The sequence below is a fragment of the Myxine glutinosa genome, chromosome 2, assembly GCF_964187855.1.
Source record: "Myxine glutinosa chromosome 2, kmMyxGlut1.1, whole genome shotgun sequence".
NCBI lineage: Eukaryota > Metazoa > Chordata > Myxini > Myxiniformes > Myxinidae > Myxine > Myxine glutinosa.
In genome coordinates, this window is record NC_136262.1 from 81,376,112 (window position 1) to 81,395,294 (window position 19,183).

The 19,183-nt window shown below is 47.2% G+C and overlaps 1 protein-coding gene across 3 annotated transcripts in view; it reads left to right on the forward strand.

The window, feature by feature from the left end:
- Nucleotides 1–17,259, forward strand: part of LOC137422605 (uncharacterized) — a 65,056-nt gene extending 47,797 nt beyond the window's left edge. For all 3 annotated transcript variants that reach the window (XM_078773453.1, XM_078773454.1, XM_078773455.1), the window contains one exon: nt 14,941–17,259. In XM_078773453.1, coding sequence (XP_078629579.1) covers nt 14,951–16,843 — 1,893 coding nt within the window. In that variant the 5' untranslated portion in view covers nt 14,941–14,950 and the 3' untranslated portion in view covers nt 16,844–17,259. The remainder of the gene's footprint in view (nt 1–14,940) is intronic.
- Nucleotides 17,260–19,183: the final 1,924 nt, after the last annotated feature.

Below are 19,183 nucleotides of genomic sequence, written 5' to 3' on the forward strand. Positions count from 1 at the left end.
CCCACCCACGCACTCCCCCCCCCACCCACGCACTCCCCCCCCCCCCACCCCCACTCCCCCCCCCTCCCCCCACCCCACTCACTCCCCCCCCACCCACTCACTCCCCCCCCCCACCCCACCCACCCACTCCCCCCCCCCCCCCCACCCACCCACTCCCCCCCCCCCCACCCACACCACTCCCCCCCCACCCACTCACCCCCACCCCCCCCCCCCACCCACTCACCCCCCCCCCCCCCACCCACTCACTCCCCCCCCCCATAACTGGTAAATGTCAAAATGCTTTAACGCTCTTAATATTAGACCTAGGACAATGATCTGGGTATCATTTTAATGGTATTTTCATGCTCTTTCCAATGGTACCAGTTGCAAAGGAGTTCCTTGTTTTTGAATTTTTTGTCACGTACCTAGTATATAGCCTAAAGTAGGTCTGGAGACCTGGGGGTAGGCCACCTGCATTCTATCCCAATCTATCTATTCAATAAAATTAATTTGAATTTTAATTCCAAGCCCAAGATCAAACAACCTAGCCTAGCTAGGCCGAGGCCTACAGATGTTTGCGAGGGCTGCGTACTCGATCGACTGACCATTGTCGACGAAGCTCTCACTCTACGCAATGCGTATTCATATTACATATATCTTCTATATACATACATGTTTATGTTTTTTCTAAATATAATTATATAACCGAAACGAAAGGCACGGTTCGTCCATGAAGCTGTGTGACGATATGTCTATTAATTACCTACTGTTTGAACATTGGTTGCATCCTGCCTTTTATTTATGTACTATATTAATTACATACTGTCGGAATATACCTTTCAACGCTTTAGACTGCTAAGACCCCTTTTTCTTTTTCTTTTTTTCGTAGACAAGATCGAGGCTCGTGTAAGAGCCAACATTAATGACAAAAAAAAAACGGACACATAAGACAAAAGGGAGCAGGAGACAAGATGGGGAGAGGGGGAAGCACACAAGTACAACAGTAGAGAACAAGGACGTCGGTAGATCTGTGGAAGGGGGAGGGCTGTGGAGGAGGGGGTGGGGGTGGGAGAGGTAAAAAACACATGGACACAGCTCGGACTTTCAGGAAAGAAGTCGGTATTTCAGAAAAGTGGATCTGGGGTGAATTAGCGGGGGTAGAAAAGATCAAGGCTTTGGATGGGGGAAGATAAGAGATGGTGGTGAACAGCTGTTTTAAAGACCTGGAGGGAGGAGTGGGATTGAAGAGAGTGAGGGAGTTTGTTCCAGAGGCGGGAGAAAAGAGGAATGAAAGAGTGAAGGTGAGCAGAGAGTCTTGATTTTGGCAGTTTCACCAGTAGAGGGTTGCTGGCAGATTTTGTGCGACCAGCACCCAGACTACATGGTCTTCCCAAGATCCACAAAGAGAATGTCCTCCTGAGACCCACTTTGTCCTTTGTTAATGCTCCATATTACCGACTGTCAGGTTACCTAGTGTGCATCATGGGTAGACTTGTGAGAAAAACTGATAAAACAGTCAAGAACAGTGGTGAATTTGTCAAGAGGATAAGAGAGGTTAGAATCCAAGAAGATTAGACTATGGTACCTTTTCATGTGGTTTCACTCTTTACCAATATGACGGTCTATCTGGCGGTGAGTGTCATGCTCGATCGTTTGAAACATTCTAACGATTGGAAAATGGCTCGTCAAAATAACCAACTAAAACCTGAGGACATTACCGGACTGCTGGAGATGTGTCCAAGTAGCACGACCTTCATCTACGATGTTACACACAATGGACAAATATTTGGCACAGCTCTGGGTTAATCGGTCTCTGCTGTTGTGGCTAACTTGGTAATGGAGGAACTTCAACAAAAGATATTTAAGTCCCATGAGAATTGGCTCCCACAATACTGGAACAGGTACGTGGATGACACTTTCGCCATTGTGCATACAGACATGGCAGACCACCTACTTGGGCAACTTGGTCTGGTGTTCCCTAGCATTAGTTTTACAATTTAAATGGAAATCAAAGCAAATTGGCCTTTTTGGATGTGGAGGTATACCGTAAGCCTGATGGATACCTAAAGAAATCGGTCTACAGGAAACAAACCCACACCAACAGTGGATTTTAATTCCTGCAACCCAATCTCCCAGAAACCCAGTGTAGCACGGACCTTGGCATCTCAGGTATGCACTGTCCTAATCCAAACCCAATGCAATTAACGAAAGCAGATTAGTTAAAGGAGTCTTGCTCAAAAATGTATATAACAGAGATACTCCCTACCCTGAAAGAACCAAAACAGACAGAACAGAAGGAGCTAGACACGCTTGGGCACTTTGCACTGCCGTACCATCCGGTCCTTTCTGAAAGGATTTGCAAGACAGTATGCAGCACATGGATTGGTGTAACCTACAAGCCTCTACACACCATCACCATAGAGGTTGGTTCGTCCTCTGACTCACCTCGCGTGGACCGTCGTGTTCTTCGCTTCTCTGCGCTATGGATTGGGTAAAGGGGCGAAATACTGGTTGAGCTCTTTCAGTTATGAACAGGTTAATTGCTGATCCACTGTTCCCAGCTCTTGTTCAGATGCAGCACCCTCATCAGTTCGTCCACCTCTCCGTCCAGAACTCCACTCTCCACCAGGCTTGTGAATCGTTGATCAGGCCCAGACTCCAGACTTGTCCCAGACGTGTAGAATTCAGACCATAAACCCCAGACCATCTTACAAATCGCTGGCTGATCACCGCCTTTTATCTGTCTGGAGATGGGAGGGGCTAGGCGGGTGTCGGGGTTCATGAGAGAGAGAGAGAGAGAGAGAGAGAGAGAGATGGAGAGAGAGAGATGGAGAGATGGAGAGAGAGAGATGGAGAGAGAGAGATGGAGAGAGAGATGGAGAGAGATGGAGAGAAAGAAAGAGAAAGAGAGAGAGAGAGAGAGAGAGGAGAAGGTGGGCAGTGGACGAGAGAGAGAAGGGAGAGGGAAGGGGGTATAAAGGAGGGGGGAGGCAGAAGTTTGCATCTTTATACATCCTGCCCATCCTATTCCACACCATTCCATTGTTTGTCTCCCTCTATTTTGTCCTTCAATTCCACTGTTGGTGTGTCCCCCTCACCCCTTCTCTCTGTTCCTTTTGTCCTGTTGCGTCCTGATTCATTCAGTGTTCTAGCTCTTCCACAAACCTCGGCTCTGTACACAGAAAACCATCAGAGGTTGGTAACCATTGTGCAGACTTGACAGGCCGAATGGTCTCGTTCTGTGTTTAAGTTCCTTGGAAGGGAAGTCATCTATTATATATATATTGTTACAGACGCGGTTGTGGATGTTAGTTTACCGAGCGGTTTGGTATGACCACGTCTGCACAGTTTACCCGATTATGCTCGAACGTTGCCGAGTCGCGCTACGCTAGGTCAATGAAGGAAAAGACACACGGCTGGATTAAAATGACACGACACCAAGGGTTCAGTTCTCAAGACCTCCGGAGGAGGTTATATTAGGGCGGAAGGTCAGATTACAGGGATGAGAGGGACAGCATAGAAAGACAAGCACTTAGACACACTCTTATATTAACCCCAACAGACGACAGATAAACGGGACAAAAACTGACTCACACGGGGATTGATGGCAAGGAAAGGCAGAATCGATGGCTCCAGGTGCACCTGGGCTCAGGGACAGAATCGACTCGGTCCGGTCCAGAGATGCAGGGAGGTCACAGCGCTCGGAAGGCGACGTTCTTTCTCCAAGCTGGGGGCGCATCTCACGTCACGTCCGGTGAGTCGCTTCGTATATCCGGCGGGGAGTGACACGCCCTCGGCTCGTTAGCTCCGCCCCAGATGGAATCGGTCCGCCCTTCTTATTGGGTGCGGGGGGGGGGTTACCAGGCTCCGCCCTTGACGAGGAGCTGACAGCCAGCCCCTTCGTGGTAACCCCGTCGGAGCGCATGGTCATGGCGGCTAACTGAGCCGGTGTGAGGACGCACACTCCCCGCGCCGTCGCCGCGCCGCCCCCCTCTGCTGTTGTAGTTGTTGTTGTTGTAGCTTCTTCATGGGGAAGAAGATGGGAGGAGGTATGGGAAGGTCCTAAACTCACTACTGGGGCCATATAATCACATTCTGGTGCAACGAAGAGTCAGAATTAATGGAAACGAGTCCTTAACTGACATAGACTAAGAATAACTAGCAAGATGTCCGAAAGTTGTCTACGTGAGATGCGGTGGACCTGGGCACGACATTTAATGGGGGAAAGAGGGGAAGGTCGGTTCTACAGAGTGTTGTTTACAGACAATGGGACTAGGGAATGGGGGATTGGGGATAGTTGGGGAGTATTGGGGAAATAGGGGAATATTTACAAGCGGATATGGAGGCCAAATTCCATATTCGCAACATTGCACCCTTCTCTACCCTCGGGGCGTCCCGACCCGATAAATTTTTACCTATTTTAGTGTGGCACTCAGATGTAGTTCCCTCTACTATTAACTCTACCCTGAGTGCGACAGTTTTACAGATATTCACAAATGAGTAAATATGTCCCCCTGCGACGTTGCACCCTTCTCCTCTCAGAAACACACCCACAGGATAACCGAATCCGGAAAGAATTCGCAAACTAAACATACAGCCGGTAGGGAGCATTATTTACAAGACTACGCTGCTATTTACACTACGATCCAGGACCTGTTTTTGGAGGAACACATGCAGATGTTATGCATAGAGAGAGCACGCATGCCAGCATCGATACACCAACCCACGAGTGCTCTGTGGCCTACGGCCTTTAATAATGTGCAGAGCACCCCTTCCCAGCACCAAAAGCACCACCCCATCACACAGTCAGCACCATCCGGTGCACCAATAAAGTGTCTATAAATCACCGGTGGTGTCGCAGCCGGCCGATGTTCTGCCGCTGGTCTTGCCTTCGTGTGGTGCACTTGGTGTTCTTGCCTCTTTCAAAAAAATAAAGAAAGGCGCCAACCGCGTCCATTTCTCTATTGTGGCCATCAGGGGGCCAACTGTTAGTGGTTCACCTTGTATGGCATAGGTGCCACGTTGACCCATAGGTCCATCCATGGGTGGTGCTTGGCCGCAAAAGAACTGCGGTCCATTGTGGGTGGCCACAAACATTGCGGTCCATATGGTGTATCGATCCAGGCAGCAAGCAGCGAAAATGCAGGCCCACAACTGCGTAGCCAGCACCTCTCTCTCCTCTCTCTCTGCCCCAAAGCCAGATCCTCGGAGGTGGGAGACAAAAGAAAAGACAAGTGAGTAAGGTGGTAAGGGCGCAAAAGTGCACGCAATGTAAGGTAATGCACTCTGGGGGCACATGGGAACCAGGTGAGACAGGTACGTTCCTATCGTACGCCCCCCCCCCCCCCACCAGGTAACCTACATGGCCCCTCCCTTACCCCTTACTGTATCCACAAAACACAACACTACCCATAAACAGCTATTTTACAAATCAACAAACATCCCTACTGTCTTCCCCGTTCCTCCCATAAACCAAATTCGTCTTCTCTCCCTCCTAACCAATCAAATTTGCCATTTTCAACTCTCATCAAAATTTGCCATTACCAATTCATCATCAGTCCCTCCTAGGGAGGGAGAGATGGAATCACCCCAATGTCTCATCCACGTCGTGATGCGTCTCACAAATCCTCACAGCAATTCTCATTTCCTGCAACAAAACAAAGAAAACACAGGTGTGGAGTCATCATCATCACCACTGGTAAGTGGCTGCGTATGGTGCGACAGGTTCATCAATCCTAACTATCTCCTAAATGACTTTAACAACTTTACACTACCCGGGGTCTTTCTCCGGCCAAACCATTGGCCCTCTTACACTATGGGTTCTAAAAACCAATTCCCATTGGCCAAACTGTGGTGCTTTCCAATTTGGGGTCTCACTCCCCCGATTCATCCCTCGGTGCCCTCGCACAATTTCAGGGCTGTGGCGTGTACCTCTCCCAGCGGGTCTACCCACCTGCACACCTCCACCACTGCAGTTGCCTCCGAGCTTACCTGCTCCTTACCCTAACCTAACTACCTGGGGAAGGCCCTCTGGCGCTCTCCCCACTCGGTGCCCTTTCTGGCACTGGGCTGCCCGATCCACACCCGGGATCCTCAGGCACCCACTCACAACTACCGGCTCCCAGAGCCCACCTGCGGCCTCAGCTGGCCGACATCCTCACAGTGGTGGAGTGCCCAACCAACTACACACACTAACAGGCTACACGCCCAGCCATTTCCACGACACTAATGCACCCATCCACAACACCATTCTGCAACCGCACCACAAATGCCAATATCCAACCACAATTTACCTGTACCCTCTACCTAACACTTACACTACCCGCCCCGGGTACTCGTGAAAGGGGTCCACTCTTCCCCCATCCACACCTTCGCACCATGCACACCACGCCGTACCACTTACTCCACTCTCTCCACACACCTGTACCTGCACACCTGTGCTCTCACACCTGGTGCCACCTGCACCCTTCTCTCCCCAAGCGCATTCGCGCTGATCCACAACACTCACTACTCACACACTGCTCCACACACCTGTCCAGTTGCACACCTGTGCAATCACACCTGTTCAATTCTCACACACACGGCATCATCTCAGCTAACTACTCCCTTCTGAAACATGCGCTTCCCAGTCGTCCCTTTAAACTATTGTGCTCCCTCGTCATTATCATCCACACTAATCTACCTGCGTCCCCACTACAGGTATCAGTCACTACCTAACCTTGTCGTTACCTACTGTCATCTTCGCTAGATCCCTACACACCATATCCTAACCCACCCGGGCTAGTTTTCACTGCCATATGCCATAAGCTATTGCTCCTTTGCCCCCACATGGGAAGGGTGGCAGGGATGCCAGCCTTACCCACCGGGCCCATCGCTCACTACCAATTTTGCACATCAAATTTCAACAAATCAAAAATTTGGCCAATCACTGCCCATCATCTGCCAATCACTACTGCCAATCCCTTGCCAATCATCAAATTTTGTTTTTCTCTAATTTTGGGTCCAAAACACTAACCTCATCACCCAGTCTACTCACTAATACCTCTCGGTGCGCCAATCCCTGTCCAAAGCCCGGCTTCGTAAAGCCAAGCCATGAATGCGGGTTGTTTGGTGCCAGCGGCTGGATACGTCCCGCATTCGGTGCAGGGACGGGGGCTTACCCGGGCCGAGATCCCACGCACCATCTCGGCGTGGAGCCATCCAATGTCCCGATCTCGACCTGCCGGACTGCCTCAACAAAAAGTGGTCGCCATGACGACCCTTTCTATCGGGCTGCCCGCTCCGCCTAGTGGAGCACGGACGCGGCCGTTCAAAGCGAGGCCCAGCACGCACCGAGGGCCCGATTCGGCTATAAGTCGTTCTAAACTCGACCCCGTCTAACGTCGATGCTTCACCTGGACGCTTACACCCCGCAGCCCGTTCCTTGCTCACACATCCAGCCGTTTCCATGCTCCTTGTACCGTTCCTTACACACCCAGGCACACCCATTCCACTCACAGCCTTGGTCACACACCTGACCACCGAACACTTTGGCACACATTCGTTGGTAGCACACCTCACCAACACACCTCTTCGCACCCCCTCCTCTGTCACCTCCTCTGTGACAATCACAGGTGTGCTCTCATTCGCACACCCAACCACGTGCCTCACCACCAACTCCAGCGTGCATTCCCACTCACGCTCTACCATTCCAGGTGTGCATCCTTCCATCCCAGGTGTACATCCTCGCTCACCTGTCACAACAAACTCACTCTCCTTGTCACTCTCACTACTCTCACCTCCATTCTTGACAGCGCACTCACCCTTACTCTTGACAGCGCACTCTTTCCTCATGCACCTGTCCGTCACACACCTTTCTCGCGCACACTCTCCCGTTACACCCTCTGTAACACTCACCACAGGCGTGCATTCTTCCTTGCCTTTGACAGCGCACTCTTTCCCCATGCACCTGTCCGTCACACACCTTTCTCGCGCACACTCCTGCGCACACTCTCCCGTCACACCCTCTGTAACACTTACCACACCGCGCTTCCATGTGCTCCCTCGCACACGCGCTACGACCGACTCATTCTCGCCAGCACCCTCACTCCTTGGCACGCACTTTTTCCTCACACACCCCAGAGTCGGACTTTCTTGCACCCCTCCTTTTTCGCACACCAGACCTGTCGCACACTTCACCAACGGCCTCTCACGAACACCCGGGTCCATCTCGACCCCCAAGCTTATTAAATTACCTGGCGCATCATACGCACGACCATATTGGTCACCACTTACACCGGGTCCTCTTTCTCTTCGCTTCTCCTCCATCACCTGCGAATCCCTCATCCGGTTAATGAGCACATCATCACGATCCAAACACAGACTTTGGACCAATTCTTTTATCTCCTCTTTTATTTCTTTCTTATCCCCTCTCCGTCGCTTCTTAATTTCGCTCATCCCTTCTTCCACTTCTTCTAATTTCTGCTTCACCTCTTTTATTCCCCGGTACGTCTCCTCAAGCTCGTCCTCCAAGGCTACCTTGACCGTTTCCATGTGCGTCCTCACCTGCCGGTCCTTCGTCTCCATTACCTCTATCACCTCGTCCAACCTCGTTGTCAGTCCCTCACGTACCATCTGACATTCCCTCTTCGTCGCTATCAAGTCATCTTTTAGTTCTTTCTGTGTCGCTTTTAATCCTCCTAATACCGCAGTGTTCCTTTGAACCTGCTCCGTTACTTCTTTTTGTCCCTCCGTCAGCTGTTCCACCTCCTGCGTCAGGACCTCTATGCCCCCTTGTAACTTTACAGTCCCCTTTCTCACCTCCTTCTCCATGTGCTCCTTACAGTGCCTCACCTCCTCGCGCACTCCTCCGACCTCCTCACTCACACCTCTTCTGATCTCCTCTCCCATCACTTGCATCTCCTGCCCAGATGCCACCCTCATCTGCTCCATTTCCTCCCTGTGAGCATCCAGTTTAGTTTCTACCCCCATTCTGACCCCCTCTATCTGCTGCCCCATTTGGTTAACTTCCCTTTCCGCTTGGTCCCTCATGTCCCTCAATTTGCCTTCCATGGTGTTTTCTAACCCCTCTAACCCTTTTTGCATCCCTTCCATTTGATTCTCTTGAGCGGCCATTCTGTTTTCTACCCCCGTTAACCCCTCCTGTATTTCCCCTAATCTATTGTCCAATTTCCCAAATTTCTCGTCTAATCCCTCACTGGTACCCCTCGCTTCGTCCCTCATTACCCCCATTTGGTTTCCCATTACCCCCATTTGGTTTCCCATTACCCCCAATTGCTCACTCCGAGCCCTCGCTTCGTCCCTCATTACCCCCATTTGGTTTCCCAACCGCTCACTATCAGCCCTCATTCCCACCATTTGTTCCATAAGGGCCCTCATTTGCAGGAGGAAAAGGTTCGAATCCACCAGGGGCGCTGCCACGGTCGCGGGCGCGGTGACCAGCGAGGCGCCATTTTGTGCGTTTGCTACCCTCGCTGCTTCGCTCTCCTCACGTCCCTCAATTTGGTCCTGGACCGACCCTGCCTCACTCTCCACTACCGGACCCCAGCCGACTTGGTCTGCCATAGCGCGACTTTCAAAATTCGGGTTTTTATTTCCGTATAACAAAATCAAATTTCGCCGTTATAATTTCGTCGAGCGCAGTAAACGCGCTCCGGATCGATTCTACCTCCCAAAGTTTGGGCCTAACAAATTTAGTCCCGGGTCCGAATTCCACTCCTCGACACCAATTGTTACAGACGCGGTTGTGGATGTTAGTTTACCGAGCGGTTTGGTATGACCACGTCTGCACAGTTTACCCGATTATGCTCGAACGTTGCCGAGTCGCGCTACGCTAGGTCAATGAAGGAAAAGACACACGGCTGGATTAAAATGACACGACACCAAGGGTTCAGTTCTCAAGACCTCCGGAGGAGGTTATATTAGGGCGGAAGGTCAGATTACAGGGATGAGAGGGACAGCATAGAAAGACAAGCACTTAGACACACTCTTATATTAACCCCAACAGACGACAGATAAACGGGACAAATACTGACTCACACGGGGATTGATGGCAAGGAAAGGCAGAATCGATGGCTCCAGGTGCACCTGGGCTCAGGGACAGAATCGACTCGGTCCGGTCCAGAGATGCAGGGAGGTCACAGCGCTCGGAAGGCGACGTTCTTTCTCCAAGCTGGGGGCGCATCTCACGTCACGTCCGGTGAGTCGCTTCGTATATCCGGCGGGGAGTGACACGCCCTCGGCTCGTTAGCTCCGCCCCAGATGGAATCGGTCCGCCCTTCTTATTGGGTGCGGGGGGGGGTTACCAGGCTCCGCCCTTGACGAGGAGCTGACAGCCAGCCCCTTCGTGGTAACCCCGTCGGAGCGCATGGTCATGGCGGCTAACCGAGCCGGTGTGAGGACGCACACTCCCCGCGCCGTCGCCGCGCCGCCCCCCTCTGCTGTTGTAGTTGTTGTTGTTGTAGCTTCTTCATGGGGAAGAAGATGGGAGGAGGTATGGGAAGGTCCTAAACTCACTACTGGGGCCATATAATCACATTCTGGTGCAACGAAGAGTCAGAATTAATGGAAACGAGTCCTTAACTGACATAGACTAAGAATAACTAGCAAGATGTCCGAAAGTTGTCTACGTGAGATGCGGTGGACCTGGGCACGACATTTAATGGGGGAAAGAGGGGAAGGTCGGTTCTACAGAGTGTTGTTTACAGACAATGGGACTAGGGAATGGGGGATTGGGGATAGTTGGGGAGTATTGGGGAAATAGGGGAGTATTTACAAGCGGATATGGAGGCCAAATTCCATATTCGCAACAATATATTACAAATCGTGGTGTCTGTCTGTGCATTCGTCTGTCTCCCGTTTACTACGGCTTTTCCTGCACTGCATTTGAGACTCAACATTCACTTTTGAATTGATGGGAGAACTGGCATGAATAATATTGATGCCAAAGTTTATTTTGCAACAGATATTTTGCCCTCTTTTTAGACAAATTCAACCTCAGCAGCTCGATATTGCATTAATTTTTTTTTACGGTGCGCGGTATAAGTAGCTCGGAGCTTTGGCTCTGAATGAAACCAAGAGTGCAACACAATTAACCTTTTGAAATTCCTTGATATAATGAAAATTGAAAGATTAACCTAAACTTTTCCCGTTACTGGGGATGGGTACCTCGTGTATGTATGTACAGTCACGTGAAAAAGTAAGTACACCCCATGTAAAGTTTTGACTTTTTGTCCGCCGTCGCACCGCGGAGCGAAAGGGGGACTATGGTTTTCCCCTCCGTCCGTGCGTACGTGCGTGCATGTGTAAGTGAAGGACCAAATTCTAATCTGGTGTGTGGATGCAACAAGGCATATGGAAGAACGCTATTGAAAATTGCGTGGCCACGTCAAAATCCAAGATGGCCGCCACCATGTATGTCTGAACCTTGTGAGTGGAATATCTTGAAAAATAAACGAACTACAAACTTCTAATCTGGCGTGTGGGTGTATCAAGGCATAAGGAAGAACGCTATTGAAAATTGGGTGGCCACGTCAAAATCCAAGATGGCCGCCACCATATATATGTCTGAACCTTGTGAGCGAAATATCTTAAAAAATAAACGAACTACTAACTTCTAATCTGGTGTGTGGGTGTATCTACGCATAAAGAAGAACGCTATCGAAAATTGGGTCGCCACGGCAAAATCCAAGATGGCCGCCTTGCGTCTTCCACTTTGTCAACTCACATCACTTCACCGACGGGGGACGTAGGCGTAACGCTTGTTCAACATATTTCAACATACAACATATAAAGTGCCCAGCAACAAATTGCTTCACATTAAAAAATTAATTTGTTTGAAATTCCTGGAAGATCTTGCAAATACAGGAGAGTAATGTAACCATGCCAGCTAAGGTGGGGCACCCAGCTCCTTCCACACCTGTATAGTGTATAACCTGCCAGCACCCTGAAGAAATTACAAGTTCTTGCCCTAACCGACAGGAAGCATTACATAAACGACAAAGCCGTACCACTAGCAAATGATGCAACCTGCACTCATGTGCTGAATACAAAAGAGGAAGAAGTAACATTTACACATGGGGGCTTCTTGTCCTATGTTACTGAACATAACTTTGGAGGGCAAAAATTAAAGTATACTTCGACAATTGTTAGTAAGATTTTTTTAAAGATAGTTACACCTTCGATACAGTCTGGAATAATTGGAATTGACAAAATTCCTACCTCTCCACAATTAGTGTCCAACCTTGTATTATCCAAACTATATTAACAGGACATACATATGACCTCATATATCACGCATTATAGATTATCTGTTCTTACTCTGTCTATGTATTATGTATGCAAATTTGACAGCATGGTCCCTGCACAGAATCAGGTGTACACACTGCAAGTGTCCTTCTTACAGTAGACAGGTGACTTAAGAGAAAAGTCATGACAGACTGGATTGAAACCCCAAACTTGGCACAGTTACTGTAAATGTCATATATAAGCAATTCTACAGGGGCCTAACTGGGTGGCCTCCTTCGCATGAAAATCCAAGATAGCCACCAAAAACAAATGCTTTTATATATATATACACTGTATATATATATATAAATGCACATACATATATCTCATGGGATCAAACAAAACCAGATCCTAAGGCCTAAAGTTAGGACACATTCGGTTTTTAGTACCACCCTAAGATGTGTATATATATATATATATATATATATATATATTTATTTATTTATTTATCTATCTATCTATACATATAAATATATATAAATATATGGAGGTTTTTGGCCACCAAAACTAGCAATTGAATGTCGATTATCACCATTTCAATCACTTTGGTATGAATCTGACATGATCCACTAAGAGAGGTAGACGAAAACTTATACCAGCTTGTACTGTTTCTTCTGACTGACAAACTGCGTGATGGGCCCGGCAAGTGACATAATGACCCTTCTCAAGCTTCTCTTTCACAAGCAGGGGAACGCTCCGTTTCACCCAGCATCTTAGCCATAGTTCTTCTTCGAGTCCTCGACCTGGCCCTTTATGTCACGGGTTACAGCTTGCGGAACCTTCACATTGTCAGGATTACAAATCACACTTTGAACAATCTGGTTGCTGTCAGGTATGGATGGCTTTATTCTCTATGCTAATTCTCTACGTAAATATTTATCATGTAGTGCCATCTCCAGGTGAAAGAGGGTATTACAAGTCACCACCCTTTACAGTACGCATTCCTGTCCCCACATTTTCCAGTGCAGTGAGGTGTTTTGAAATGTGCAGCAAGAGGTATTTTGAAATACACAAACCCCTGTGGCCGCTCCCATAGGGAGATGGGATATTATTAATATTAATTAAGGATCTAGAGAGGAATTGGGGGAAAGCTAGACCAGTTTTCCTGCAAAAAAAGGAAATCGTTTTCCTGCAAAAATAAAGCTAGACTGCAAATAAGTGCAGCAAGAGGTATTTTGAAATACACAAACCCCTGTGGCCGCTCCCATAGGGAGATGGGATATTATTAATATTAATTAAGGATCTAGAGAGGAATTGGGGGAAAGTACTTACTTACTTTTTCTTGTACTTACTTACTTTTACTTACTTACTTTTTCTTACTGGGATATTATTAATATTAATTAAGGATCTAGAGAGGAATTGGGGGAAAGTACTTACTTTTTCCACATGCGAAATTTGCATTTATGTTTATTTAAATTATACAATGGACTACAAAATGTAAATGTTTCATGATATTTGTTGTATTATATCACTTTTATCTATCAATATTGTTGAAATGAAGATAAAATAGCTGTATGTTGAAATATGTTGAAAAAGTCAAAACTTTGCATGGGGTGTACTTACTTTTTCACGTTGATGGGTGATTGTATGTATGTGTCGTAATTGTGATGTCTGCAAGAAGGTCTCATCAAAAGGTGAATATGCTGTCTGTGGTTGTTCACTCATCACCCTGTCACACACAAGCACACACAAGCACATTCACTGTCACATCTACCCTCCATCCCCCTTCCCCCTGTTAAGATTGACTGAATTAACATTGTTACATTTACTACTCTCCCATCCTCTGTACTTATGCTGATTGTCACTGTCACATCTACCCTCCATCCCCCTTCCCCCTGTTAAGATTGACTGAATTAACATTGTTACATTTACTACTCTCCCATCCTCTGTACTTATGCCGATTCCAATGATCATCGGCTAACATCATACTTATCTGGTCTCCCTCACTACTCTTGGATGCATAGATGCTCTTGGATGATCTTTCTTTCTCTTGCCTTGGCTTTTCCAGCTGCTTTTTCACTTCCTCCACTCTTACTTGGATCTCCTCTAAAAGCACTTCCTCATTTCCGAGATAGATACCCTTAGCTATTGGTAATTCCCCTAACTTGTCGTATGTAAAAGTCGAAGCAAAACATCTATTTAATAAGCCTGCCATCTCACTTTCATCACAATCGATCTCCCTTTACGATTTCTCAATGGACACACACTTGTCTTAACCTGCTCGGTACCCCTTGTGTACGAGAGTGAAATGATTTGGAATTATTTATGATACAGAAGAACCACCTTTCGAGGCCGTTTTTCTCCACAGAGCGGGGGTTGGCCTTTTCTGGGCACCTTGGTCCCCTTTTTGAAGCAATGTTTTATGGCCGGATGCCCTTCCTGCCGCCAACCCTGTTAGTTGCCTCTTGTGACACACAGGGGATTACCAGTGAACTGGTACTCAATTTGCCGACCTCTGAAGGATGACAGGCTGAGTCAACCCCCTTGGCGTTAATTCAGCGATCGACCGGGATTTGAACCCAGGATCCAAGGATCCCAAGCCATTACCCTAACCGCTAAGCCAACACCAGGCTATGGTATAATGAATTATATTACGATATAATGAACAATAACCAATGAACGAGCACACACCTTTGTTTGCAATGAGATTATTTTTTCAACGTTTTCTTTTTGCAGTTTCTGCAAGATGGGTGGAAAACTGAGCAAGAAAAAGAAAGCAGCGGATGGAGAGGAGAAAAAGAATGTGAAGGAAGAGGACAATGTGAGCGGTGAAAATGAGCAAAAGAGCAACCAAGATAAAACAACTGAGAGCGAAAACAAACCAACAGAGAATGTTGATGGATCGGAGGGCTGCATTGGTGCAGTGAGCGATGAACAGCAGCCAGAAAATGATGAAAAGATGAAGGAAGAAAAGTCGGTGGAGAAATTACTTGAGGAAGCAGAGTCACAACCCTCCGAGGCTTCACGAGGCATCGTAGAAGGAAAAGAAGACGAAGCTGAGATAAAAGAGTCCCAGGTGATAAACGCGAGCAGTGATGTGACGAAAGTGCAACAAGGGATTGAAGAGGAACATGCCAAAAAATCTGAAACCTCAAAGGAAGCAAAGGAAACTGTATCCGACAAGAGCGTAGCACCAACTCAAATAACCGAGTTAGAAAATGTCAATACAACAGCAGGACCCATTATTGAGGAAAGCAAACCAGGAGACGATCTGAAGGAGTCGGTTGCCAGCAAGAGTGAGGATGTGTCGGCACAGGGTTTTCCGGTGGCAGAGAAAGCAGAAAAAGACGGATGCAGGAAAAGTAAGGTCGCACAAGATTCACTGGCACAGTTAGATGGAAAATCAAGTGATGCAATAGCAAATGACGTTCTAAACAAAAACATAGGAACAGCAGATTCCCAAGAAAAAGGGAAAGTCCTCAATGATATTAAGCATCCTTGTGAGAAGGAGATTGAAAATGATGTTGTGATGAAATCTGCAGAAAGAGTCAAAGAATCATCAAGTAAAGAGTTACCGGTTGGAGCTGAAAAGGAACAAAAGAATGTCGACGTAGCCGATGCCGTGAAAGGTGTGCATGTCGACAAGCAAGGAGCTGATGAAGCAGGCAAGAAAAACGATAAAAAATGTAACTTGGACAAAAATAAATCTTGCAAAGATGGTTGTGGAGATAAAGATGAGGAGCTGCTGGGACGCACAGGTCAAGAGCCAAGTGTTAACGAGATAACCTTAACCCACAACTCCAACTGTCATGACCAACCAGAAGTGAAAGACAAAGTGTCAAATGATGGTAAAGGACAAACTGATGACGACAAAGGAAAGGCGACGATGGAATTTGACAAAGACTGGTCGAAAGACGATGGAAAAATCAGTGCGGATGACATCACTACAGAGGCAACAGTAACCATTTCCAAATATGAGAACGATGAAGCCATGACGTCTGCAGTCACCGATGATGTTAAACTCTCCACACTGACAAATGAAATCTCACTACCAATATCTCCGAAACCTGTAACCAGCATATTTCCTGCCTCAACCTGTGAAGATCCAGCAGTTCAAAAAACAGAACACGAGATTGAAAAAACCAAGGAGTCCTCTTCACCATCACTTCCAGCCAATGAGGAGGCTACAATTCCTATGCTTAAGGATGAAAATCTCTCAACGCCCCAAAGCTCCACAGTCACAGAACAAGCAGGTGACAACAAAACAGTCGACGTGAAGAATACAGATTCCACCAGCCCTGCAGATGACCCTAGCACACCTGAGCTCCTGAAAAAGGAACCGGAAGCAGAGATAGCAGTTTCTTTACTGGGAACTGATGACGCGTCGAAACAGGATATACAAAGTGCTGATGAGCCACCTTGTGGGAAATCTGAGGAGACCCCTTCATCTCCCAGCTTGCATAATGGTGCTCATCTTGACAATCCATCTGCGCCAAAGGAAGACGACACCCTTGAGCATAAAACGGTGCCGAGTGCTGCAAAATCTCTTTCACAGGTTTCCTGGATGGTGGAAGAAGGTGCCCCATCAATGTCAGAGAACATCGATGGCTCCAACAAAGCCCTTGCAGGCTTTGAGTGAGACCCAAGGCAACTTTTACACCAATCTTTGAGAGCTTGTGGCGCACAGCTCTAACCATAGTAATTGTATTATTTCAATAAAAGCAAATGTTTCATCGTCTGTAGAAACTTTTTATGATTTACAGAAATTCATGTTGAAGAAGTTGTTGATTTCCTGGTAAAACATTTTATCCGCTCTTGGCTCTTTCACGATTCGAATGGCACAGCGGTTTCTACAGTGGGTTAATGAGTTGTGGCTTTCAAACGTTCGGTCTCATATTGAGAGGCACTACTTGTTGCGGCAGAGGAAAGGTGCTCTCGAGAGACCAACTCACTGCCCAAGCATTTCAATTCTCCATATTAAACACGGTTTTAAACCTGCATGTTCTGCTGAATCATGTCAACCCCACTTATACTGAATAAATTATTTCAAAAGTACTGCTTGGAAGCTCACTTTACGCAGCATTCCGTTGGAGTGGTTACAATGTGGTCAACATAATGTGAAGCAATACAACTTGGTCTCATGACCCATGATCTCCGTAACCACACTACTGATTATTTCATTCATCATTAAACGCACTGAGTGTGTGGTGATAAAGTTTATCCACAGTGTGTAAAAAAACATTCTTCCAAATCAGGATTTTGGGGTTATTTTTCATTTTTTTTAAATTGGTAACTTCTTTCCCTGTGTGCTGTCACAATGAAGGTAAAACATCACAGTACAAAGGTATGCAGTTGTGAGCCTCAGTGCTTTCAACCCTCTCATTACATCCGATGGACCAGCTCTCATTGAGAATTACTGTCGTAACCATCTGGTGAGCAGTTGTGCTTCCATAACCTCAATTACCAGAATAAGCTTACTGTGCTTTGATATGACAAAGGTGATCAGCTTTAATACTGCACATGCACATCAAAATAACAAAAGCTGAACCAGTTCTACAAAATATATATCTTATCAATCTATATCCCAGATTCGGTGGATGTGTGGAGTATCGTTGAGAGAGAGGAAGACAAATGATGAATTGTGAAAGATGATGGGAATAGAGCCTGTCATGGATGCTGTGAAGAGAAACAGGTTGAGATGGTTTGGTCATGTGTTGAGGAAGGATGAAAGTGACTGGTTGAGAAGAGTAATGGAAATGAATGTAGAAGGAAGTAGAGGACGGGGAAGACTGAGAAAGACTTGGCTAAAGATGGTCGAAGAAGAAATGCGGGCAAGGGGGTTAACAAGGGGAGATGCAGAAAATAGGGCAAAATGGAGAAGATTGTCATCGGGACCGCACGGCTAACCCCAGCTCTAGCAGGGAAAATGGCCTTAAAATGCCTGTTGTTGTTGCATCAATCTATATCCCAGATAATGACATATATATATATACATATATATACACACATACACACACTAAATGTACAAAACATTAGGAACACCTGCTTTTTCCATGAGAAAAAACTGATCAGGTGAATCCAGGTGAAAGCTGTGACCCCTTATTGATTGCACCTGTTAAATCCACTTCGATCAGTGTAGATGAAGGGGAGGAGACAGGTTAAAGAAGGATCTTTAAGCCTTGAGACGATTGAGACTTGGATTGTGTATGTGTGCCATTCATGCCATTCAGAGGGTGAATGGGCAAGACAAAATATCTAAGTGTCTTTGAACGGGGTATGGTAGCAGGTGCCAGGTGCATCGGTTTGAGTGTGTCAAGAACTGCTACGCAGCTGGGTTTTTCATGCTCAACAGTTGTATCAAGAGAATGGTCCACCACCCAAAGGACATCCAGCCAACGGTCGAAAACGGCTCATTGATGAAAAAGGCCAAAGGAGACCGACACGAATTGTGCAGAGCAACAGACGGGCTACAGTTAGTCAACTGACAGTCGAGTACAACATTGGTGCCGAAAGACCCATAAAAGAATGCACAACCTGACACTAATGCGGTATGGCAGCCGACAACTGTACAGAGTTCCACTTCTTTCAGCAAAAAACAAGAACCTGCCGTTGCAATGGGCTAAGGAACGAAAATACTGGGCACTGGAAGATTGGAAAAACATTGTCTGGTCTGATGAATCCCAGTTCCTGCTGTTTCACGCTGATAGGTGGACTAGGGTATGGAGTAAACCACATGAGTACATGCATCCATCATGCCGTGTGTCGACATTGCAGGGTGATGGTGTGGGGTGGGGTGTGTTTTCATGGCACACATTGGGCCCCTTGATAAAAGTGGAGCAATGCTTGAATGCCACAGGATATCTGAACATCATTGCCAATCAGGTACATCCCTTCATGACAGCAGTGTATCCATCTGCGAATGGATTTCTTCAGCAGGATAATGCCCCATGCCACAAGGCTAGGATTGTCCAGGAATGGT